The sequence below is a fragment of the Camelus bactrianus genome, chromosome 34, assembly GCF_048773025.1.
Source record: "Camelus bactrianus isolate YW-2024 breed Bactrian camel chromosome 34, ASM4877302v1, whole genome shotgun sequence".
In the NCBI taxonomy this organism is placed as follows: domain Eukaryota; kingdom Metazoa; phylum Chordata; class Mammalia; order Artiodactyla; family Camelidae; genus Camelus; species Camelus bactrianus.
Genome location: NC_133572.1, coordinates 20499645 through 20525541, shown reverse-complemented (window position 1 = coordinate 20525541; position 25897 = coordinate 20499645). Strand labels below are relative to the sequence as shown.

Here is a 25897-nt window from a genome sequence, read left to right as displayed (position 1 = left end):
TTGCCTAAGGCCATAGCAGGACCAAGACCCACAGTTCCTTTGACTTGTGTGTCACTATGTAAGACTGAGCCATGCAGGCAATACCATACACCATGGACTGAAGCAGTCATTTCAAAGAGAACAGAGCAGCCCTGCTGCACCGTTCCTGGAGATCTAGTTTTGGAGTTATCTCAGGGAGAAGCCACCATCTCTACACCTGGGGAACCCTGGCTTCTGTCTTAATTTTATTTATTATTATATCATTTAATTATTCCATTTACAGGGAGAAGTAATTAGGTTTATCTTTGGTGGAGGTGCTGGGGATTGAACCCAGGACCTCGTGCATGCTAAGCATGTGCTCTACCACTTGAGCTATACCCTCCCCCCACCACAAGCTTTATTCTCAAAAGATTTATGCAGGTTTTGGTGGGACTGGTGGTGGGAAGGACCATCAGTACCCTATGCAGTAACTTTTTTCTGAGTCAACCAACATTTCTAACAACCAAAATTATTGTGAGCTGAACATACATAATCCTAGCTGAAATAATATCTAAGTCTTTAGAATTCATTTAAGGATGTATTTATTTATAAGATACAAATGTTTACTATTTAATAGAATTAAAGTGCTTAATTTTACAATGTTTCCAATTCTCTGTCTTTATGACCAAATATACATATGTTACAAATTATATACACTATCTGCAAGTATTTTACATTCATATAGCTAGAAAGGAAAAATTATTTTGTGTACACTTTTTTTCACATTTAACTCTAAAATTCTGCTAACATACCTTTTCAAACTGATCAGTCAACAATTCAAAAACCCAGACAACACTTACTCAAAAAAAAAAAAAAAATCAGTCAATTGTCACAAAATGAAATGCTAGTTTGGTTTTAAAAAAACAAAACAAGGTTCTATGTACAGACATGATTGCTAATGTAGGGAGACCTCCCCACCCCCACCCAAGTGATACATTCCAACATCCATATAATGTGTAATAGATAATGCAATTCTGTTATCATAATGGTCCACATAGACTATTATTTCTCTTCCCAAACCTATACATATCACTCTATGTATTTGGTATTCACTTATTAATAAAATATGCTACAATGAGATTTCTTGATTTCTCACTAAATCTACCTAATCTCACTAATTCAATCTGTAATGAGTTTCAGGAAGGGGTAACCGTCATGTAACTCACAGTGACCCCCAATGAGTTAACAACTATCTTGTACAAGCCATGTGCTACTTCATCTCAAAAGACAGAAAGGACACTGTACTCTGCCAAATGCTCAGCCCAGAAAGTAGAAGACTGTGATTGACTTCAGAGGGATTTTTTTTCTATGTCAATAAACAGGGCAGAAAACTACCCAATAGAAATTATTATTTTTTTAAGTCTAAAGAAAAAGTAATGACAAGATACTAACGGTCCAGAGGCCAGACGAAAGGCCGGGTGCAGTGGACCCCATCAGTGTGCGATCACGTAGATTTGTATCTTACAGTTTATGTCCCTCTGCTGTTCAAGTATTTTTCTCTTATCCTAACATATATTGCTCTGATTTGGAGACCGATGGACTCCTTCTGTCCATCTGTCTGTCCATTCTTGCTTGTCTCAGTGCTTCTCCAATTCCTCTCTACATATCAGTAAAGAAAGCAGTCGTCTTCCATGACAACATGATTACAGGGCATACATAAGAATGAATTATACCAAAAAATCCATGTAAATAATTTATGTTAAAATAGTTAAGTTAAAAAGAACAGTTTCTATAAAAATTTCATTCCTATGGAAAAACAGAATTGGAAATCAGCAGTTTTTACATATTTACATACGCATAAATTCACAGGAAGGGTTTTAAAAGTGGATCTAGTGGCTTTTATATATCATACTCATATTTTCTAAACCTGAAGAATCCATAGTAGATCGTAATATGGAAATAAAAAGCAACTGGATTCTACTAAAATTGGATGAGAATGAAGAAGTTAACAGGATCCATTACAGATGTTACAGATGTACAATACAATCCTATTAAGAACAGGTTACCCAGTTTTATATGAATACATTCGTGAAGAATACAAAATTTAAGAATGAAGACATTAAGACATTCTTGCCTTTCGAATTAATTTTAGCTTATAAATACCATGTGCTTAATCTTAGACCCGCTAATAGGAACATCACGTGATATAGAAAATTGTAATTAATGTTCGATTCTGCATTACAGCAAGGATGCCTGGTGGGGGGGGGGCGCGGGAAGACCTTTGTCCTCAAAAGTTTTATTTGCTTCTCTTGATGCCTTTTTTCTCAGGATATTCAGCCCAGGATATTTCAGCCCAGAAAGGTCATTATTACAGTTATCACAGGTAATACACTCAGAATAAGAACTTAAGGCTTTGAGTATAACCAGAAATGAGATCTAAAATTAGAAGGGGTTGAGGGAAAAAAAAAACAACAAAAAACCCTGTTTCCACAAAGTACACAATAAAAAGGTTGGTAATTTTTAAAAATTGGGGTATGTCACCCCGTGAAGATAAGGACGCCAATCTGTATTAAACTTCATGGAAAACGAAATGTAACTTGATAAAGCAGTACAGGTGTGTTTGGCTGTTTTTACCATCCGTACCCTTTGCAAAAGTAAAAAAGGCTTTTGATAGTTACTTGAATCCAAGGAATGATGTTGTCTGCCTCCCCCCCACCCCCCGCCCCTACCACACACACTTTCTCTTCCCTACACTGAGCAATTTGAATTCTGGCATCACTTGGGAATGTTCACATTAAAATTTCGGTATAAAAACCTACCCTGAAGAGCGTTATTGCTTGCATACACGATGGCACTGGAGATGCCATTATCACAAAAGTGGCTGGTGGCACTTTCCATCATTGGGCCCCACTTAAAACCTGGAGATACGTCTGCACTACATTCATAGTTAATATACCAAGTGACAGACCTTCGATAAAGAAAAATTAAAGTGTAAAAAAATCGGAATGTTTTATAATGAAGAGCAGTTCTTATCAAAGAAGTATTTTTTAAGTTTGGAGGAAGGGCACTTTAAAGAAAAGATGACTTGGAAAGCACCAAATTAGAGACAATATTCTAAAAAATAGGACCCAAATGGAATGTTGGTTTTAATAGTAGAGCAACCAATTATTTTTCTAGGTTCAATTTGCCATGACTGCTCAGGTGTCTCAGACAGCGAAAGACAGATTCTTCTTCTAACCAATCAACCACACTTTAAGGTCTTTCGGTTGAGTCTTTTAAGATGGCTAAGAGCACTCCTTTGCCTTTCTCCAAGTAAAAGCGTTAGTGATACTTTAACAAGAAACAGGCATAAGGCTCCTTCACTGCTTCTCTCTGCGCGGCAAAAGAGCACGTGTCACGCAAAGATCGTGACTGGATAAGTAGAAATTCTCTTCCAATACTAATATGTCTAATTTTTAGGGAAAAAAAATTAAAGAGAATGTTAAAGCGTGATATTATTCCCTTTCCATGAGTTTTCTTTCAGTATCTAAATTAAATCACATTTGATATTTACTGAGCCAAACCTTGAATACGTCCATGTTACTTCTATTCCAGAAGAACTTACTGGTAGTGGAAATGTAGCTTTCTTGCCGTTAGAATAGTTTTCAAAAATAATCTGGCTCGTTAATCTCCTAATTGCCCTCCGCGTTTCCGTTGTTCTGTCCCCAGTTACAAAAGTCCCCATCTCCTGGTACTGATTCTACATTTTTCCCGCTTCTCTCTTCTTGAGATTCAAACCAAAGCATCACGATCCATCGGTATAGTTTAACCTTAGTAACCACCTCTGAACTCACACACACATATGCACACTTGGCAACTAGAAAAGAGAAGCAATGCAAAACTTTTTTAGTCCATCCTTAATTTAACAGGGCCTAAGAAGCTACCTTCTCTCTTTTTGACTCCAAGTACCTGGTTTAATATTAACAATCCTGGCTGGTATTCCTTTTGCAGAGGAAGGCAGCCAAATCATGTCCGCCATCGTAAGTTCACCTGCTTCTTAGGGATACGAGGGGGAAAAAGGAGATATTTCAAATATTTCTCTAAAAAAACAGGGCCTGAATAAATGAATCGCAAGTCCTGAGTGCATCTGTCCTACATTTAAGGTATAATCCCCCAAAAGCTGAGGACAGTGGGGTCGTTCTTGGGGATTTCTAGCAGAGAGATGCATTAAAAAGTGACAACGTTTGGAACATGACAGAGTAAATTTAAAAAAAAAAGATCTAATTTTGAGAACAGCACTAACTTAAATAGCCAACTTAATGTGAGATTTTAATCATAACTACAATATAATAAAGAGCAGCCTTTGTGACAAGGAATCACACTTTGTCTGTTAAAACTCCCCAGAGGATAAATGGGGGAAAAAATGCTCAAACTTGCATCAGTCATTATGTACCTCCCCCAAACCTGCCATCAAAATATCATTTTTCTATATTGTATTTTCTCCCACTCTTCTTTAGTGATGTGGTTTAGAGTTGAACATAAACTATCTTCAATTACCTACCCACCCCACCCCCCAAACACAGGTAATCTTATGTGAATTTTGTTTCAGTCTGACAAAGGAATAGGCTCACACAATTATCTTAAGTGTTAATTATACATAGTCCTCATTTAACCACACTTAACAGTCTTACGGAGAAGAAAAATGTAACAATAAATGTAGTTTCCAAATGTCCCAGCTCTGCGTAGGGTCAGCTGTCTTGTACGTGCTGATTTTAATAACTGCTGTGACAATCAGAGGGCTGCACAAGGGACAGCAACCTGCATGACTCTGACCACCCCGCGACCGGAATGCACCTTTTCTCAGAATAACCAAGACTGAAGCATTAATTAAACCCTCATATTACACTTAAGTAGGCATTATTAGCACCTTCAAAGAGAGGCACTGTTTTAAATAGGCACAGAACAAAGAAAAACAGTACTTTAAAAATACCGTTGGAACTCACTAATACAACCCATGCCACATAAATTATAGCGTCTTCTTATTATAAAAATATCAATACCCTTGGATGTCAACCAGCTAAAACATAAGTCACCAAAAACATTTCTTAAGTTTAGAACACTGCTCCATTCCAAGATAAAACATGCTGTATATTTAAAAAATAAATTAGAAAACAAATATGAGCCTTAAGCTGAAGAAAAAAGCACATATAGTGTGTGTGTATATATATATTTATATTTAATACTATATATACATAATCGCTATATATTTAAGATATTTTATTCTTAGGAGTATTTCTATAAAAACAAGTATTATCTTTTCTCAATAAGTTGAAAGTTTGAACACCAACAATTTGTCCTTTTTGTTTTAAAAGAACATACATCATTTATGCAGCTTGAGCTTTATAAACTAAATAAAATAAGTTAATATGATATTCTAAACTGTCCCTGTATTTTTTTAAACCGTAGATCTATTTTGGCAACATAGAGGTATATCTTTCAAACTGTTACAATCCTACATGTGAAAGTGAAGACGTTAAAGGATTCCTTAAATGAAGTGGCCTTTTCTAACCTGAAATGACAGAATTAATTGATACCACTTTTTTTTTTCCCCAAAAGTACATATTCAAGGAATAGCTCATTAAAAAAAAGCTCCATTTTTCACATTATTTCAAACTTTTTATGGGTAGAATGGCTCTGCACATTAATCTCACTAAGAGTACATAAACATAGGAAAATAGTGCCCCAAAAGATGCATTTGGGCCCGTGTTTTCAACATAAAGTGCTAGGAGAGGAGTAAGGAGAGCTGGGAATGTCTTGAGCTGTAAATCTTGAGACCCCCTTGGCCCCCACACCACGGACGGTCCTGGGGCTCAGCATTCGGACTGTCTCTTAGATTCAGGATGCTCGTCCAAAGCGTCTGGCTGCTTGCTAGGGCCATCTGGTGTCTCACCTGTGACAGCTAAGAGGATGATCTTCAGCCACTTCTGCTTCAGCTCCTCACTGTCTGCAGCAAAGCTGTGCACGGACTTGGACTGGGTCAGTTTGAAACTGTGCGGCAGGTCTGCACTCCTCGGCATATCGTCCACGACATAGCCCAGGAGTGGAATGGTGGCCTGTGCTCTGACGTCCTAAGGGGAAAACGTGGCAGTGAGATGTGATCGAGCTCCCACTAAACTTCCTTTTCTACCACCTTACCTACAAAGACTTGTGTTGTGAGCTCTCCATGGAGAGAGAGGCAATCCCATGCTTAGCACAGTGCCCGAGCATGAGGCCGCTGATCGTGTTGCCCGAATGCATTCATGAATGAGCACTGACATCTAAATCGGTTAGAATTCACTGACCGCACACCTCCTTCTCTGTGAGAGAGCCCATTCAACTCCTCATTCAGTGAAAAGGGGGATAATCACCCTACTGTACAAGTCCAGCAAACATTAATGATGGACTTCACTACCAGATGCAGTTTTATTTGGTGTTTCATTCATTCACGCATCAATTTACTTATGGACTGGAAAAGATTATAGGAAAAACAATGAGATAGAATAAAATATATACCTTGGCATTTTTAATCTATTTCTAAAATAAAGTTTGACTAGCCCTCAATGTAGATATAGGCTACATTAAACATTTTATGTTCCCAGATGAACGCACAATTGGTTCCAGTGTTGTTGGTTTTTTACGCACAGCACAATCCACACATAGTGTCTGGCTCAAATCTGCTGTTCCCACAGATTCATCTCAGATAAGTGAACAGAAGGTCTCAACAAACTGTTACAAAGTTGATTTAAATTCACCTTCCTCTCACATTCTTTTCTTTTTCAGGCATCCCTCTATTCAGGAAAAAAGGGCTTGCTAATATTTCCCATCATTAAAAAGGCTCCTTCTCCTTTGATTCAACCCCTTCTCCCCATGCCCGTTCCTAACTCAACCCACATTTCCTCAAACCCACTGAATGGGAATGAGAGAAGGGGGCAAATGATCCATAAACAAGCAGAAGGAACTATTGGCTATAGAGGGATCAGTCAGGCTAAATAAGCTTGTATTTTAGTTACTATTTTCCAATTGTAACGAAACAGTGAAACTCTCTGAATTCGGTCCTATAGAGAAGCACATGGAGGGGTTTTAGGTTCAGTGCCCACGGGCCTCCCTCTGTTCCTTCAGAAAGAAGCTGGCTGGGTACCTGGGGGGCCCCGTACATGTACAGCACGAGGGGGTCTTGCTTGGGGATCACACACCAAGCTTTCTGCCAAGGTTTCGACTTCTCCATGTACTGAAGGAAGCTGCACACCACGCTGTTCCCAGATACTTCTGCCGATTCAATCTAGAAGAATGAGATGGAGAGCAGGAGTGCAAGTGAGAGAATGAACACAAATGAACCAGATTAGAGAAGTAATTCAACTTAAGAGAACATTCGCTAAGCTACAATGTGTCTAAGTAAAACGTCTTCTGGGGTTGCCCCAAAAAAGGCTGACCGGCAATTATTATTTGAACATTCATCTAGACCTATTACTAGCATGGGAAAACATTTAAGACCATTTTAACTTTGTGTTACCAGACCCTGAATTTAAATAAAACTAAACATTCCTTGACTGCTTTCTCCACAAGGCACTTTTCTTAGCTCGCTATGTGTTTCATTTCATTTAAACCTCACACCAACCCCGAGTAGTTCCTGCTTTCTTTTTTTAATTGGTGTTAATTTTTATTGTCTTTTTTTTTTTTTTTTTTTTTTTTTTTTTTTTTTTTTTTTTTTAGAGGGGGAGGTAATTAGGTTTATTCATTCATTTATTTTCAGAGGAGGTACCGGGGATCGAACCCAGGACCTAGGACCTCGTGCGTGCTAGGCATGTGCTCTGCCACGTGAGCTGCCCCCTCCCCCGGAGCAGTTCCTACTTTCATTATCACCAGGCTGAGAGGCGAAAGAGCTTTCCTGAGATCGCGCGTTTAGGTACTGGCGTGCTAGGATTTGCATCTGGATCCAGAGTTTGAACTCTTAGCCACAACGCTGTACCGACATCACTGCGTGGGAAAGCCGCGGCCAAGAGGTAAATACTTACTGGCAGTCTCTAGCCTATACCTGAGATAATTTTGAAGGCTTTAAAATTGCAGTAACTCTTTGCAGGGCCATTTACAGTTTCCTGCTTTGTCTCCCAATATAAATCACTGGCTAAAAAGGGAATGACTAAATCATGGTTTTTATTATGCATATTTCCCCTTTGGTAACCATAGTTTGTGTTCTATGTCTGTGAGTCTATTTCTTAAACCATAGGGTTTTTTAAGTTCATTTATTTATTTTTTTGGTGGAGGGAGGTAATTAGGTTTATTTAGTATTTATTTATTCTTAGAGGAGGTAGTGGGGATTGAACCCAGGACCTCATGCATGCTAAGCATGTGCTCCTACCAACTGAGCTATCCCCTCCCCCAGATACTCTTAATAAACCAAGTATATCTATGACTTTAGATACATAGGAATTTTGATCATGAACCTACTCTTCATAGATTTCCAGGCTATCTTGGAGGCTATCTGTCCCAAAAGCCTTATATTTACCCCTTATGTTGTTAACATCTCTGGGTGTGAAACTCACTTCAGACACAAGCTGCAGTAGAGTTCCTGGGCTTGGGTCTGAATTTATCTAACACATGAGTCAAATTCACTTATGAGGCATTTCAATAATATTTCAATGCAGTTCTCAGATTACTGTCACTGGCCATTAAATGATGCTTTTAATGCAGTAAATTGGAAAAGTTTTTCAGGTAATTACATTGCTAAATTTTAAAAATTTCATACAGTAGTTTTCAAAGCCAATATGATGAAAATGAGAGAAAAACTTTCCTATTAAAAATATGTGGATATTATAATAAGTCAGGCATTAGAAGAGATGCCAATTAATACTCTAATATTTGACTTCACAAAATCAATACACGATTGGCCCTTTGTAACTGGGGATGCAGAACGTGCAGATAAGGAGGGCCGACTGTACCAAGCCTTTGTATATCAGAGACTTGAGCACCCGTGGATTTTGGTATCTGTGGGGGGTCCTAGAGTCAGTCCTCCACAGACACCAAGGAAGGACTGGATTTCACTCTCAAATGCACGCTGGTTAACACAGCACTGCCCCCTTTCTTTCTATACAGCTAAGCATGATCCCAAGGGTCAGCAATATATTTTATTTTTATTTATTTTATTTTGTTTTTTGTTATTTTTTTGGGGGGGGAATAAGGTTTGTTTATTTATTTATTTTTAGAGGTGGTCCTGGGGATTGAACCCAGGACCCTGTGTATGCTAAGTACGTGCTCTGCCACTTGAGCTATACCCTCCCCCTACTCAAGAGTCAGCAACATAGAACAGAAGTATATAAATCTTGCTCGTCATACTCCAAATTGTTAAACACTAAGAGAAATAACAAAATATATTATTTGTATTCTGCAGGGTTAACAGAATATTCTATGATCCTAGTATAAAAATCTAAAAGACATCCAACATTTAATATTTCATACCTCTAAAATTCCTTTTCTTTTCTTTTCTTCACTGTCTGTGAATCCACTTATTATTTGATAACAGTCTTTACACACTTTGCTCAATTTACCACCATCATATTCAAGCTGAGCTTTGTAATCAGAACACTTCCAGCAAACCACCTTAAATTTAAAAAAAAAGAGTGAAGAATACTATTATTTAAAAATAATAAGGTGTAAGCAATAGTCAGCTATAGGTGATGAGAAATGAGAAAAAGTTCAATGTAAAAGGCCAGTTTGTATTAGACTAAGAAGATCCCCAGGGGCACTCGGAGTATCTGTCCCGGCATTGAAAGGCGGCTTGTGACGGGTTCTGCCTGCCCTTCCTTCTCTTCCTGGCCGAGAGGTGGGAGATCCTCAAAGGCTTGGTCCAGATCTTCACACGTCACACCTCCGGATGTTTCGTCAGTGCCCTCCCCACGTGAATTCGTGGCCATCCTTGCCCTCAGCCTTCTCCTATCACACATACCCCTCCACCCCGCAAATATGTTCCCCTCTCATCGCGCTTCCTACAGCAGGAAACAACACAGCCTTCTACCCTGTCGTGGCGAGTCTGAGACCCCGGTGTCATCCCGACACCTCTGTCTACCTCACCCCATGAACTCACCGTATTGCAGAGCCCTGCTGATTCTGCCTCCTAGGTAATTTTTTCAACCTGTCCATTTTTCTATACCTTTCCTGCAGTCACCTGAGTCCAAGCTAGCAGTGTCCTGGTTTGGACCAGTAGAGCCTCGTGACTGGTCCTGGGAGCACTCTTACTGGCGTCCAGGCCACTCCTCTTAGTCTGGCTCTAAGCTATTTCCCAAACAGCACCGGAGGCTTCCTTAAAAATGCTAATTTGATATGTTTCTCCTCGATTTAAATTCCTTCAAAGTCTTCCCTTTGCTCTTGGATCATGAACAAATTAAATTATGGCCTCTGAAGGCCTGCGTGATCTGCCCCTCTTCCTCCACCTTCAGTGACACCGGCGTCTCACAGCCCCTACAGAGCGGTGCCCCCCGCCACGCTCACCTCTGCTTCCGCGAGCTCACTCTTGCTCATCCTTCACGTACTGACTCAAACGTCACTTCCTCAAGGGAGGTTCCTCCAGCGTCCTGACAACAGCCCATCTCCTATCACCGTGCTACTAAACTTCCGTGTGCTTTTCTTCACACACTGATTATAATTTTTAATTATGTACTTGTGTGATTATTCAATTAATGCTTGTCACCCTCAGTAGGCTGGAAGCTCTATGAAAACCTGTCCTTGTATATTTTGCTCACCACTTATGTAGTAAACATTTATAGAATGCCAAGAAATGAACAACTATAGGCACACTGCATGCTACTTTTTACTGAATGGTATTTTTTTCTAATTCTTAAAGGGTAACTGTTTAAAAAAAGACTCTTGTAGTTTAAAAAATTATTTTCTTGCTTTTAGAAGCATATTTTCCCCCATTTATAGTGGACAAAAAGAAATATAAATACTAGTAAAACTTTTGGTTTAGTTTCACAGCATGTAAAATTCATGATAAAAAATGTTCATTGTTTTCTCATGATGACAATGAAGTTATTATAGGATTTAGAATTGAACATGTCTGTATCTGCAATCATATCAAATACTATCTTATTTATTTTCAAATTATGTCATAGTACATTCAAACATTTTTTGTTTGTTTGTTTACTGAAGGTAATTATGTCAATATCTGAAAACGTTTCAAGCAAACTCAATGATAGATTTAAAAAATGTCTTACCCTGAGGGGGGAAAAAGATGTTTGCTATCAGTTTAATTTTGATTATAAAACTGTCTGAATCAAAACTTAGGAAAAAACAATGAATAAATCCACAGTGTAACTGAGAATAACCGAAAAGAGCTATAAATAAGGACGGACACACTAAAGCTTACTAATAATATACTTGGTCATGACACCACGATCCCTGCCCTTCTGGATGTTTGCCCGTTGCTGTTCGGGAGAAAGTATTTATCCTCAACTTGGTTTACAAGGACCCTCCAAAACTTGCCCCTACTTCTCTCCAGCTTTCAGGTCATGCTTTTGTGCCTTCTCACTCTTTCCACATGAAACAACTCAATCGCTGGAAACCCATCACCTGCCTCTTCTGGCTTGAGTAGCTGAATCTTGCTAGAGAAATCACTGCTTTAAATGGATTAGTGTGTCCTTTTACATTTGTAACCATCAATGTCTAATGGGCACCCAGCAGTCCACCTTTGCTTCTTGGGCAGGCTCACTTTACCCTGCCCAGAGACAACTATTTCATGCTTGGCCCTCGTTCTCAAATCTCCCCAACAGCTCCCTCCTTCCCCCTTCAGTTTCAGATGACGGCTCTTCCTGATGCTTCAGTGAACATGTAGGTCTCATCAGATCTCAATCCCCCCATTTCCCACCACCAAATCAAAAAGACACCCACATTTGCATGCATCACTCCCTTCATCCTTCCTGTTAGCAGGGAGGGAAGTTTCCCTCTCCTCATCAGAAACCTGAATCTCCACGGAAGCTTAGGCCCCATCTCTTGTTTCCTCAGTCATTGACCCCTTGGGTTATTACCTCTCCTACTTCTTACCGCACGCTTCCCCTCGCTCACTATGCTCCTGCTGAGTGACCTGCTGGCAGTCTCAAGAATTCATCAAGCTTCTTCCTGCCTCAGGGCTTCTGACACACTGCTGCTCACCGCCTGGACGTTCTTGCTGTCTCGCTTCTCACGGTTAGCTCTTTATCACCTTTCAGGCGTCAGCTTAAATGTCAACCCTTCATACAGGTATTCATTTTCCTAACTACGACTGGTTCCAAATCCTTCTCCATTATCCCCCATTTTAACCTCCTGTTTCTTTATTGCATTTACAGTAATTTGAAATGCTTGTCTGTTTACTTGACTTTGGTCTATTTTTCTCCGTTAGAACGTGAGCTCGATGAAGCTATCATTTTACCATTTTGTCTCCAGGACCCAGCACAGCGCTTGGCATATAGTTATCACCAAAATAAGTTTATCAATTAAGTGACGTATTGAATGATTTCTTTGTTCGTTTCCAAGGTGATGATTTGACAACACTTTATCTAGTGACTGGCAACCTTAATGATCAGGAAACCGCACGTACGTGTCCACATGCTCGGCAGTGATGCCTTCTCCTCGTCAGCGCATTAAAAGGCTCCTTGCATTTCATGCACATGGTCACTTCATTGTCCCGTATCCATCTCGGGGCCCGTTTCCCTAGCTCAGCAGTCTAAACAGGGAAAGGAGATTCAATTTTAATGGCAAAACCCGTCATTTCCATTCATTAATTCATTTATTTAAAAAAGCACTTTAACAACACTGCTCATACAGTGTTTTGAAACTCAAGATGCAGGAAAAGAAACGAAAGGTTCAAAGAAGTTTAAGCAGCGTGAAGAGGCGTTCACTACTGTATTTCCCTAAGAAGGAGATTCTGTCGAAATAGCCAGTTCTGGCACCACAACGGGAAAAGGCCGGGTCACAAAAATGACCTGACAGATCTCCTGCAAGCGCAAGGAGAAAAGAATTTAAAGTTAAGAACTGAATTCAACTTACAGAGACCTCTAAGTGGATGTCATTATCCTTCGCAATCGCATTTCTGAAGGTTTCATGCCTCTGATGGAAAGCATCAATCGTCTCCTGAAGTGCCTAAAATACACATGAAATTCAAAGCACACACTAAAGTATCAATGCAAACACTTTATTAAACAAATTATCTAAGATGGGAGTCACCTTAAAAACTCAAGTGACCTTATTCTGATGACTATAATACATGCATAATACGACAATATATGCACATTTGGGTACACATATGGGGGTTATGACAAAACAAAAATGAAAATAGAAATCAGTTTTACCTTGATCCATTCTTCTTTGTCTTGCTCAGAACTAAAACCAAAAAAAAAAAAAAAAAGTAAATAGAATATTAATGAGTTACACCTAGTATATAAAACTATGTTTTTATGTTATTTCAACTTTCTAGAAAGTTCAGGGATGTCCAAGAAGGAGTTATAATAAAAATTAGACTGAATCTCAGGCAGTTGAATAAATTAATTCATAAACGTAGTTTTAGACTATCTACTTACTTTGGTACGCATACTTTTTGATGAGGAGAGTTAAGTTTGGCTTTCATTTAACAACCATCATCTGTATCAGGAATCTGTAGACCCAGTATTACACTAGATGCAGGAGTCATCTTCTAATTCCACTTTACAAAAACACGAGGCTTTCAAAGGCTGCTAGTCACAGCCCATCTTAGAAAAGGCTGCAATTATCCTTGAGAATCTAAAATACCTTTATAAGGCCTCAGGGAGCTATTTAACGTTTCCTTTGATAAACAATTTAATTGTATTTTGCTAAGAGGCTTCAGGCAATAGCATACCTAACTCACTGCAGATAAAGCACAACAAAAATTTAAATGCCTGCAGGAAGGAGGTTTCACAGATTAATGAAGCCCAGCACTTAATAATTTCCTGCTGGGAAAAAACGTCTGACTATAGTCAAGTTCCCCATTCTCCTGTTCAGGCAAAGTTTCCTTATTTCATCTCCCTGGCAGGTAGCTTATACAGCTGGCTGCTGTCATAGATTAGGAAAAAATTGCCCTTAATAGACTCTGGAGTCCGTAAGGTCTCCGCCTTGAGGGCTTGTGAAGAGGCAGCTCTGTCTGTGTTTGGTAGGCTGGGGCTGAGTTTGGGTCCCAGTGCCATGCCACATGCCGCAGCCCCACGGAATATCACACATGCATGTGTCTGGCAGGAGGTCTGCTCCTGTGAGCACATCCGTCTTTCCCACAAATGTATTACTGAGATCACGACGTGCCAAGCATGCTGCCGGACTCCGGGCTTGTCAGATGGAAGGTTCTGCTGATCTTTCACCGGGGAATCCTTGAACCGAGAACCTTGGGGGCGAGGGGAGGGCTTCGATTTTGCCCCTCAAAAAACATTTCTCCCTAATGCTGTGCCCTGCGCCCCCCAAATCAACTCTGCTGTCCTGGAAGTAGAGTTATTTGCTAGCTGCTTTTAGCCTTTTAAATGCAAACTAATCTGACAAGTCTTTAATACCCTTTGTTTTACTTTCCCAGTCAGGGCAGATTTTCTTTTTACTCCTTTGTTTAATTTACTTCTTATTATACTCTTATATCCATTTAGTAACAGAAAACCACTGAACAAAAGCTATAAAAATTAATTTTGATTCCAAAGTTTATATTCTTTTGAATATGGAAGAGGAAGCTGAGTGAAGAGGTCCGTCTTGAGGCTGACTTATTTAGTAGGTAAAGCAGAACATCCACCCCCCCACCCCCTGCCATGTTGGCTTCAGAAGTGAATTCTCTTTAAATATCACCAAATATATATCCAATTTTGGGCTGCATGCAATCCATCTGACTTTCTGAGAATTTCAATGTTTGCCTGCATTCTTGAGTCATTCACGATAGACTAGAAGAAAGGTAATCACACTTCATTTAGATCTTTGATTCACCATACAATCATAAATACAACTAAAGCAGAGATTAGAGGAATAAGAAATTTAAGAAAAAAATGTGTTTTCAATACTAATTGGAAGGCATCCAATAGTGCATACCAGAACGCTACAAAATGATGACTGTCTGTACTTCAGAAACCTTTTCACGCATCAGCCCCATCCTGAAGGGCAAACAGCCCAACCTGCTGGAGTCCCCAACTTAGGCAACTCAAGAAACCTCGATAGTGTCTCTTCTGCTGTTCAGAGACATGTCTCAGGTTGTAGATGTTCAGAGCCAGCAGCACCTTCATTCATCGGCAATGAAGACTCCTCTGATAGTCCTCCCTGTTGCCACAGCCAGTCGCTCAGGGAGCCAACCACTGAGTGAGGACTCAGGCCAGGAGTCGCCAAGCACAGCCACATACATTGTTCTCTTGGGTGTGATGGCTGGGGTCTAAACCCCACCACGATAAAGCAGGACATTCAAAACCAAGTCCTCCACCATTTTAACTCATGCTTGAAATGCCACCTTTTAACCCTCAGAGCAGTTCCCTGGCAGCTCCCTAAGTAAGGCAGGTTCAGTCTATGTTTTCTGTGGGAAGTCAAAGAACTAGCTAGGTATGCCTTCAAACTCTCCCAGCCTGCTACATCTTCCAGTCTGGAATTTCACCAAGTCCCTGACTCCCTGGGCCACAGAATCCTGCTTAAAAATAATTTATTCTCTTTCAAAAGTGTCAAATTTAAGCTGGTACATAGTTACTGAGTACAACCATCCAGGAATGGGTTCACCTGAGCAGCCAGAATCACATGTTTTTGGTGCAAAAGAGCAGAAAGGAACAGAAGAACTCTGATTCTCAACGGATTCTAGGGTGTCAGAACCATCAGAGCTGAGACTGGCACTCAAGCCTCTAACCTGTGATCTTTTGGAGCGTCTCAGTTTTCACCATGGTCGGTTTTTATAGGATAAGTGAATAATGCTCTTCTAAAGCAGATTTTAAAAAAAAATTTGGTGGAGGAGGTAATTAGGTTTATTTGTTTATTTTTAGAGGAGGTACGGGGGACTGAACCCAGGATCCCGTGCATGCTACGCATGCTCTCTACCACTTGAGCTGTACCCTTCCCTTCTACAGCAGATTTTTAAAAATCTGAGGACACCCTGTCTTCCAGAGGTTCATGCATGACATAGCTGTGATCTACTACAGTGGTTCTCATGGTCCCCCCACCAAACCTGGTTATGCTGGGGCGTGGATGCTAGACTTCCAGCTCTTTCTCTCCCGCTCAATAAAGCATATGTGCATGTAAGAAGAGGTCCTGGGTGCCAGAGGCTACAGAGCCCCAGATGGCCCCCTTCATGTATCTTTACCCGTGGCAGGAGAACCATTATCTTTTTCAACATGCCTCCTCCAAACATTCTTTCCATCAAAGTGCCATTAAGCCCTCTGAATGCAGAGTCTCTGAGGACTGATAGTTAAAGCTTCAGAATTAAACATGGAATAATAAGCATCAATAAACATTTTTGGACCAAAAAGGAAGGATGGCGGGAAGAAGGGTTAAGAGAGAACTGTTTCCTGTAAGACTCAAAACACTGGCTTGAATGCAACTTCATTCTCTGCACCTTGTCCGTCTAAAGAGTCACTTTACTTACTTAACTTTGCTTACTGTTTGCAAAACCACTATCCTAGGCACTACGGAGGAATTAAAAGGGAAGATGTAATTCCTGACTTTCAAGAGCTTACATCTTCCATTTGTGTCCAGCCAGACTTGGGGAAGAGCCTCAGAATTGTTCTGCTGCTTCGGGGAAGCTGTGTGGCAGGACGGCCCCTCTCACCTGGCCTGCAGCTCCAGCGTCCTCTCCTTCCCGGACACCTGGAAAGTGTGCGGGTACTCCTCATTGTGCGTCTCCACGATTTTCATTCCATCAATGCCAACCCTGGTTCGAACCGTGAATTTGGAGCCCACCAAGCTGAACCTTGGCACACAGTACAGCAACATGTTGTTGAACTGCAAGGAGACAGAACACACGTCAGCACACAGGACAACGAAACACGACAGGAGGAAAGTGACCAACACTGAAAGCAGCCCAGACAGAAATTCCAGGGAGGTTCCAGGAAATCTCACACTTTCCATGTGAGCAAAATTACTTAAGTGCTATACAGCTTTTATGCCTGTATTAAAATCATATTTTAAAATTTGTAACATATATTTCCCTTTGTTGGTTCATATATATTTTATTGATATTTAAGTAAATCAATCATCACTTTGTACTACTAAGGAAATTAGTTAAGGAAATTAAATTCAGCAACTATTAAGGACCTTCTACATACCAGGAACTAAAATTCTCAACCACTTAAGTTGAAGCCCTTAGACAACAAAATTTCTAATTGTTGTGTCTTAGACATGAAGTCTACAATTAGCTCTTAGAGGAAAAGAGTAATATTTAGCAATTATTTTCACCAATGTGTTTAATGTTAAGTTTAAAAAAAGTAGACAAATTATTAGCTTAAATTTCATTAGAATGTGTGAGGTTAGCACACTAAATCCCACGTAAAAAACTAAGGCAATGTTTTGCACTACCCCACATCTTGAGAATTTATCACGTACGAATTAACAGAAAAATTATCTATTTTAGCAAAAAGTCTTTATTTAAAATGAAGGACTTTATTTTGAAACTGAATCAAATTAGTGCCTCACTTTTTTTTTTAAGTTTTTTTTTTTTTTTTTTTGTAGGGGGGAGGTAATTAGGTTTATTTATTTTAGAGGAGGTACTGGGTATTGAACCTAGGACCCTGTGTATGCTGAGCACGCACTCTACCACTTGAGCTACACCCTCCCAGTGCCTCACTTTAAAGTAAAAAATGAACAACTCCTGCTAATCAGAACAAAGCAAGGTTTGGAAATATATTAAAACATGCAAAAGGATGAAAGTCTAAATATTTGGGTTAATTTGTAGGCAGACTCCTAAAGAAGGTCCATATTTATCTTCCTACTTCATGTTTATTGTTTGTAACATTATTTCTATTTCTAGGATTATATGTATTTCTGTAAGATAAGGTCACCTGGGAGTAAGTTCCCAGGCAACCTCTATGTATGATATGACCTCTCATGTTTTGGGATTATCTGTTCAAGTCACAGGTTATTGAGAGGATTAAAGGAGGGAAAATGTACTATTTAGTCAGGCCCTCTAATTAGCTCTAACCATCAATAAGAAATACTGATGGATATTTCAAACATTTCAACATGTTTATGTGACAATGTCCACTGTACTCATTCTGAAGGCAAATTTCCCACCAGTTGTTCCTTGCATATTACCTTGCAAATTTCTATAACCAGTGTCATAAATTTCATTTCCATATTGGATAATGCAGAAATAAAAGGCACTAAATACGTTGTATCAGATATATCTGAGCATCACATCTTGCACCTATGTCTCTAGAAGAGAACATGACCTCATTACTAACTGCCCTGTATTCTAAGTAAGGCAATCAGCCGCACTGAAGTACACGGATGTAGAGATCTGATAATACGGGGAAAGGTTCTCATCACCATCCCAACTTGATTAAGGCCACAGCTGGCCTGCACATTCACATTTCTTTCTCTCTTCCATCAAAGCCTTCTCAGGAGGGGATTTGGTCAAGTCTATGAACAGCACAGGAGATGCAGGGAGCCACCAAAATGGACAAGGCTCACTCACACTTTCAAAGATAGCAACCACCACCATATTTCTTAGGAAACTGAGTGATAGAGGGAAAATTACGGCATAAAATGTCTGATTGATCTATACATGGACTCAAGCTTGCTTTATAAAGTTCAGCAAAGTCTTGTCATCTTGTAAAAATGCAAGTCCATGAATATGGAGGTTCTTAGCATTTGCTTTTTGGTGGTTATGCTCATAACGAGATGACCATCTGATAATGGCATTTCACTTTCCCTTCCATGCTTTCAAGGTTACATTTCCCCTCCTCTTCCTAAGAGAGACTTTACACCCTGAACTGTCAGTAACTGTATAACCTTACATAGCTCTGCAATCTACTGCTAGCCAATAACTCCCCTTTTCCTTCTTCCCAGAGGTGAAGGTGACATGGCTTACAAAGACATCAAGGCCATACGCATAAAGGAATTAAGCAGCTAGTCCAGCTCCCTCTGTGAACCATGCTCCTGTGGCAGAAGCCACTGTCACTTTCTCTGGGTTTTTGCTGGTGCTGAAAGAGGAAGCTACAGCAAGGGCAGCGGCACGCAGACGGACTTTCCCTTTCAGCGTCGGAGAGCCCTTCTGCTCCAGGACATTCCTTTCGTTCCCCGCCCAGAGCTCAGAAGCAGCTACTGACAAAGCAGTCTTGGGCTGGCAAGCTCCAGAGCCCTAGGCTGTGCCAAAACCTAGAGGAAAGTCTCAAATTTATTAAAAGTGTAGGGAGGTGCCCCCTTCTGGGGCTCCAGCGTCCCTCAACTATTTGTTTCAAGTCTCTTAAAATAAAGTATATTATTTGATTGAAACAATTCACTTGCGTGTCTCACTAGTGACAGTTCATTGAAGTCTGTTTTAGGACGTAAAAATGTATTGTTGGAGAAAACTTCCAGTGCCTCGTCTGTATTCAAAGTCCGTCAGTCAAGAGGGGTGGAAAAACCTAACTCTGTGAAGCCACAGGGAAATGAGGACTAGAACTCCAAAGGGCCTGGAATAAAACCTCTCATTATTCTACAGGATATCCTGGTGATTTGTTTTAACTTTCAGATGTCAGGGGTGGTTATGTACTTATTCAAGACTTCCCTACATTAATATCAAAAGCATGGCGTGGAGGCAAGCAAATATGGAAACACGCAAACACCATTTTGTGCGGGGAGGATATAGCTCAAGTGGTAGAGCGCATGCTTAGCACGCATGAGGTCTTGGGTTCAATCCCCGGGACCTCCTCTAGAAATAAACAAGTCTAATTACCTCCCCCCTAAAAATAAAATAATTAAATAATACAGTAATAAATAAAATTAAAAAAAAATTCATTTGAAAGCTGAAATCGGATTCTAAATATAATTTGGCTTCTTAGATTTATAAATGTAATATCCCCAGAACAGGAGACAGAAAACTAGCCCTCATTTTACCTCCACAGAGAAAGGAAAATTAAAATGGTACTTCTGAGTTTCTGCAGAGAAGAGGAACAAGATGCTCCACGGGAATGTGCTGGGGAGAGGAGAGATTCTGTGACAAGTTAGAACCAGAGGGGGAGGATGAAAAGAATGAACACTACAGGAAATGCTTCTAAGATGGTCTTCAAAAGGTGAATATGGCTTTCCTAAAATTCCTGCTGGATGACTCCCTTCTCCTAGGAGGCAATGCTGTGACATGTTTGATAGCTTATAATAACTGGAACAAGATGGGTCCTTTCCTCAAAGTCACCACTGCTGTATTCCCCCAAGGCTCTTCGCCATCTGTCTTCCAAAGAGCTGCTTAATTTAGCTCTGCATTAAGGTATTCAATCTAAAACTATTTCTAGAATAATCCTCAAATGTGAACATTAAACCAAGACAATCAGTTAGACACAGAGCTAAAAGTTTAACTCTAGAAACTGTAACACTAATGTGGGAGAGAGGAAAGGACACTCCCTAAGGCACTCAAGGCGGGGCAAAGACAGAGGGGAGGCACTGGCTCTCAGGCATCTTGCCCAGAATAGTGCATTAAGCATGTCTTTTTAATTTGGATTTTTGATGCTTTGACATTGTGGGGCTTTGCCCCTCCTGGAGGACTGCCCCTCTCAGGGCTACTCAATTCTGAGAGATAGTAAATGACTCACCTGCAAGCCTGACTTTCGTACGGAAACCAACAGATCCAGAGCCCACAACCTAACCCCCTCGTCTACTGAGCTCTCACACTCTGGGCCAGCACGCCCCTGCCCTAAGCACCCTAAGGCTAGGCACCAGGCAACGGCCCTTGTGCCCCGGAGCCTAATGAAATCATTTACAACTAGCAAAGTCTAAGCGCGTTTATCCTGCCTTGCCCATTTTTTTCTGCAAGAAACCACAATAAAGGCTCTTATCCACATTTTCTGCTTGCTCCCTCTGTCTCCTGACCAACCCTGGTGCTTTCTCATGCAGCCCCTCCATGGTGTGGCATGCCCCCTTCTTTGGGAAGCTGTAAGTATGTCTTTTCAATGGCAATCATCTTCCAATCTCTTGGCCTCACCATACCTGAATAACAAAACGAACATTCCAAAACAGACATCTGAACCCTGACATGACAGCACATGTCCTTGATTTACATTTAGCTTTTTGTAGAACCTCTCCAAGTTGAAGGTTTTCTGCTGAGCTCAAACGAAGACTTACGGTTAATTTGGATAATATCAATACATTCTTAAATCTAGTGAGATATAATCCATATACCATAAAATTTACCCTTTTAAAATGTGTAAGTCTTGGTTTTTATACTGTTGGAAATTGTGCAACTATCACTGCCATCTAATTCCAGAACATGTCATGACTCTAAATGGAAACCTTGTATCCATTTCTTTCTGCCCACTAGCCCTAGGCAACCATTACTTACTTCCTGCCTTTATGCATTTCTGGACATTTTATATAAATGGAATCGTATCATACAACGTGGCCTTTTGTGAATGGCTTCTTTCACTTTATACGATGTTTTCAAAGTTCATCCATGTGTCAATATTTCATTCTTTTTTTTACTGCCAAATAATATTCCACTGCATGGTCACACCACATTTTGTTTATCCATTCATCGACTGATGAACATTTAGGTTGTTTCCACTTTTTGGCTATAATGATTAATTTTGTGATGAATATTCATGTACAAATTTTGTGTAGACATGTTTCAATTTTCTTGAGTCCTACAAGCTTGAAGTAGACCTGCTGGACCATATGGTGACCAAATGTTCTTTTTTAAAAATGAGATACTGAACACCTTCTGCATGATAATTAGTTCCTATAAATTTTCCTTTCAAGGGAGGCTGTAACAAGACAACAGAAACCTCTAAACCCCCAGAAACTCATACTAAGGCTGGTGAGATGACTGCCTTACAGCAGAAAAATCAGACATGAACATCATTCTGAGAATGTGTCATGTGCCAGGCAGTGGGCAGCCTCCTTATCAATGTGTCTGTTTCTTTGTTTATAATTACAACCATAGTTCCAGCTAATGTTTACTGAGCTATCACTCAATGTTAATTTATTGTTACTCAGTGTTAGCTATTATTATGATTATTATCTTATCATATTATATACAGAAAGGAGTTGTAATTAACAGAGACTGAAAATAAAATGGCCTGGATTCCCCAAGAAGAATGCTTACATTTCCCATAAGCCCCAGACTATCATTTCCAGGAAGTGGGAAGGAAGGGACAGGGACGGACTGTAGTGAACAGGAATTATGCAGCAAACTCATGTACTTTTCACGTGGATGTCTGAGGCACAGGATTTGTAACCTTGCCAATATATTTCTTCAAACTAGAAAGATTAAAAGTGGTTATCCCCATATACACATTGGTGGCTATGTCATCATGGAAAGGTTAGATAGTCTTCACCATGTGTCACTGAAGTAAATCAGACATGGTAAGCACATAGAAAAATTATAGAAAAAAATACTTCAAAAGAAGATGTGTCCTTGAAAGAACAAGTTTCAGTTACAGTATTAACTAAACTAGTTTGGATATAATTGCTTTGGTGGGCAAGGAAGCATCCTGTTTTTCAAACATGGATGTAACAACGTGTATGAGTTATTCTCATGTGACTTGATCATACAACAAAACTTACTAAGAAAAGGTAGCGCTCCTGTGCGGACGTGTTCCGAGCCGCTAGCTTGAGAATCTGCCCTTCTTTTATTAGTTCATTCGAAGGATTCACAATGTCTTCTTCTTCTCCCAACATTTCATAAATCTCTAAGAGTTTCTTTAGGTTCTCCTAGGAAATTAAAACAAAACACAGCAAGGTCAAATATAAGGAGGTTTCACCTTCCTAGCTGTCATCAGTGACCTTAGCTAAAATACAGATAATTCAGAATGGATTGGAGCTAAGCATAAATGTTGGTAGAAAGTATGTCAATTATGAGCACATTGAAACCTGGGAGAAGGGGGAGAGGATTAGTCCAGATAACACTGGACATTTTATAAACAATCTCTTTTGTTCGCCTGTATCAATTCATTTTGGTCCAAACCTGTAGATAATGTAAGACTCTATTATTGGCAATTCTCTAACTCGAAGACTCTCATATCTTCTGAAAACCACTTACCATTTTTCTTATTGCACTATTAGAATGGCTTGCTGCTGTAGATATAATTTCAAGTGATTCTAAATGGGAAAAAAACAAGAAAAGTAAATATATTTCGTCTTTACTATGCTACTAGACAGCTGAATAACATACAAAACAGTAAGAAAATTGAGACCAAAGATACACAATAAAAGCAGGGACGATTTCCATTTACTTTCTTTTCTTTTGGGTGGGGGGGAGGAAGGTAACTGGGTTTGTTTGTTTGTTTGTTTATTTATTTGAGGAGGTACTAGGGATTGAACCCAGGACTTCGTACATGCAAAGCATGTGCTCTAGCACTTTGAGCTATCCCCTCCCCTTCCACTTACTTTCAGAAATTCTTTTAATAAGCAGATTATTTGGAACTTGAAGAGTATTTCCTCAAATAAAGTCATATACAGCGATTAGGCTCAGAGAGACGTTTAATTCATAAAGGACCTTCAAACCGAATGACGACTGTGTACGCTAGGCTTGGTAAAAGGCACTCTGTCAGGGACTTCCATATGTTATGTCTGTTAATTCTTATGCAATTTTGAATGAAAATTATATTAGCTCCATTTGGCAGATGAACGCAGTACAGTGATGAGACTTGGCTAAGGTCACACACCTGTGACCTTGAAGGGCTACATTTGAACCTATCTTTTGGCTCCAAGTTCCACCACACTTCAGCTGTACATTAAGTATATCACTAGTTTTACGAGCAAATTAACCACCAAGCACACCCAGCTTTTCTGGGAAAGCCCGCACAGTTCTAGCCTTGCTCAAGTGGAAGGGAACCTTCTGATGCCAGTGCTGACGGATGGCTTTGTCGCTAGGGCAGGTGGGAGCAAAAGGTGGGGGCGGGGACCCTGATGTGGGAGACGCAGGAGCTTCGAGACTGCTGCTGAAGGGCTGTGGAAGCCGAGGCTTCCTGCTGGGTCATCCCCACGGAACGTTCTCAAGTCTGTATCGTGTTCCTGTCTTTCCTGTCTTGTGGCTACTGGTTGGGTTAATTCTGTTACCACAATAACCTCATCATTCTGAACCAATTTTTCTGTCTTTGTTCCACTGCTGAACAAAATGTACTTCTGTTGCTTTCCCTCTACTTTCTAGGTCTCTAGAAGTACTTCTGCGACTTCCTTATAATTTTAATGTAAGCAGCAAACCAAAAAAAGTAATAAAATATCCTATTATGTTACCAACTCTTCGTTTTTTGACATAGGTACCTTAGGATAAGTCAAAGTTTTTGAGTGCAGACAAAACTGAATTTTTATTCATATTTTGGAGAATTATCCCGATTTGGGCAATTTTGTGCATTCCATGTAGGATCAAGGTAGAGGGAGACAAATTAAGATGCCTGGTGCCACTGCCCAAGACACCAGTCGGCGGAATCACCATGGTGATCCATCCTCCACTCTTACCACTAGCTCTGCTACTAAAACCAAGCACTCGGACCGGGTTAGGAAAGCGGGCATGAAGTGGAAAGTGGAAGAAGGTTAAGTTAGGATACTTCTAAAGCGTAGAGGAAGGAAGGGGAGATGAGAGGTTCCTGAGGTCACCAGCTCCCTTGGATGGTGGCAGAAACATCAGAGACAGCCTGTGCTCAGAAAAAGACCCAGCCTCCAAGACCAGAGATTTTGTTTTGTGTTCCTCGTCTCTCATCAAGGTTCACTTACAATGGAAGACAAGAAATTATTAGGGAAAGTAGCAACGCTTTAATTTAAGCCTGAATACCAGAATTGTTAGGACTTGTTGAGTACTAACTGAAGTTAAATTTTCATTCTTCCTTTCACAGCTAATTGATTTTTAAAAAGTTCACAAGAAGACAAAATTCTTATGGAAACCCTTAAGCTCTTTAAAAAGCCTTTCATTATGATCTAATGAAAAAACAAAAGGAAACGAGTGAAACAGGAATAAAATTTTCTCAGGGAAAATGTTAGCTGACACTAAATAGCACCATTTTCTCTTCTGTCTTAGAGTAGACAGAGATCACTTTGCTTACGTTATTTTTATACAGTAAATGTCACCTCAGTTGTCTTGGTACCTATCAGCCCACCTAATTAACCTGCAGCACGAGTAGTTCTGAATGGTTGTATTCTTCCCACGAGAAGGTAACTGTGTATTGCTATTTCAGATGTCTCTGAGACTACAGTTTTATATTTCAGAGTTAATGATTAATGTGAAGCCAGCATGAGAAATACAATTTGCATTGCTCTAAGCCTGTGATTTGGGCTCAGAAGTGCCTGCATAATTGAGGTGCTGATAATGATTTCCAGTGAGGTTACTTTCTGGCATCAATATTTTACTAACGTGGCGATGAGACCTGCCTCATGTTGGAACCACAAGGCTGCCTGGCCACTAAATTACCCCACAGTCGAGCGGGGTTGGCGGAGGGGGGGCATTTACTTTTAGCATCATTCCAGTCCGGAGAATCAGGGGGCAGTTTCCTCAGGTAGTCCTTCAGGAGCATCTCATACCGGGGGATCCGCTGGACGGGTTCCAGCATGTGATGCTGCAAAGTCAAGTTCCCACAGATCCTCTGTTTCTGTGATGAGATAGGTTTTTAAAGAAAGATTTAAAAATTAGGTTAGCCAGTCTAAAAACTCAATGTAACACAGAACTTCAATTAAGGACAGCATTTCCCTACAAAGTGCGGTCTGTGCATCAGCTGCATCAGATACACCTAGGGTGCTATCAAAAATGGAAATTCTGAACCCCTTTCCAACCTATGAGACCATAATCTCTGAGGCACATGCATTTTAAAACACCCCTGATTCTTCCATT

General features: G+C 40.1%; 1 protein-coding gene across 5 annotated transcripts in view; it reads right to left on the bottom strand.

The window, feature by feature from the left end:
- Positions 1-543: 543 nt before the first annotated feature.
- The window catches only part of FGD4 (FYVE, RhoGEF and PH domain containing 4), a 169141-nt gene continuing 143787 nt past the window's right edge, over positions 544-25897 (bottom strand). For 4 of the 5 annotated variants that reach the window (XM_010954105.3, XM_045516055.2, XM_045516051.2 and 1 more), the window contains 10 exons: positions 25520-25658; positions 23117-23175; positions 22642-22788; positions 16718-16890; positions 13290-13320; positions 12988-13080; positions 12539-12664; positions 9430-9570; positions 7115-7255; positions 544-6065 (listed from right to left, as the gene is read on the bottom strand). In XM_010954105.3, the coding sequence (XP_010952407.2) occupies positions 5808-6065; positions 7115-7255; positions 9430-9570; positions 12539-12664; positions 12988-13080; positions 13290-13320; positions 16718-16890; positions 22642-22788; positions 23117-23175; positions 25520-25658 (1308 nt within the window). In that variant the 3' untranslated portion in view covers positions 544-5807. Of the gene's footprint in view, positions 6066-7114; positions 7256-9429; positions 9571-12538; positions 12665-12987; positions 13081-13289; positions 13321-16713; positions 16891-22641; positions 22789-23116; positions 23176-25519; positions 25659-25897 lie in introns of those variants that run through there. The other variant, XM_045516049.2, reaches the window with a different exon arrangement.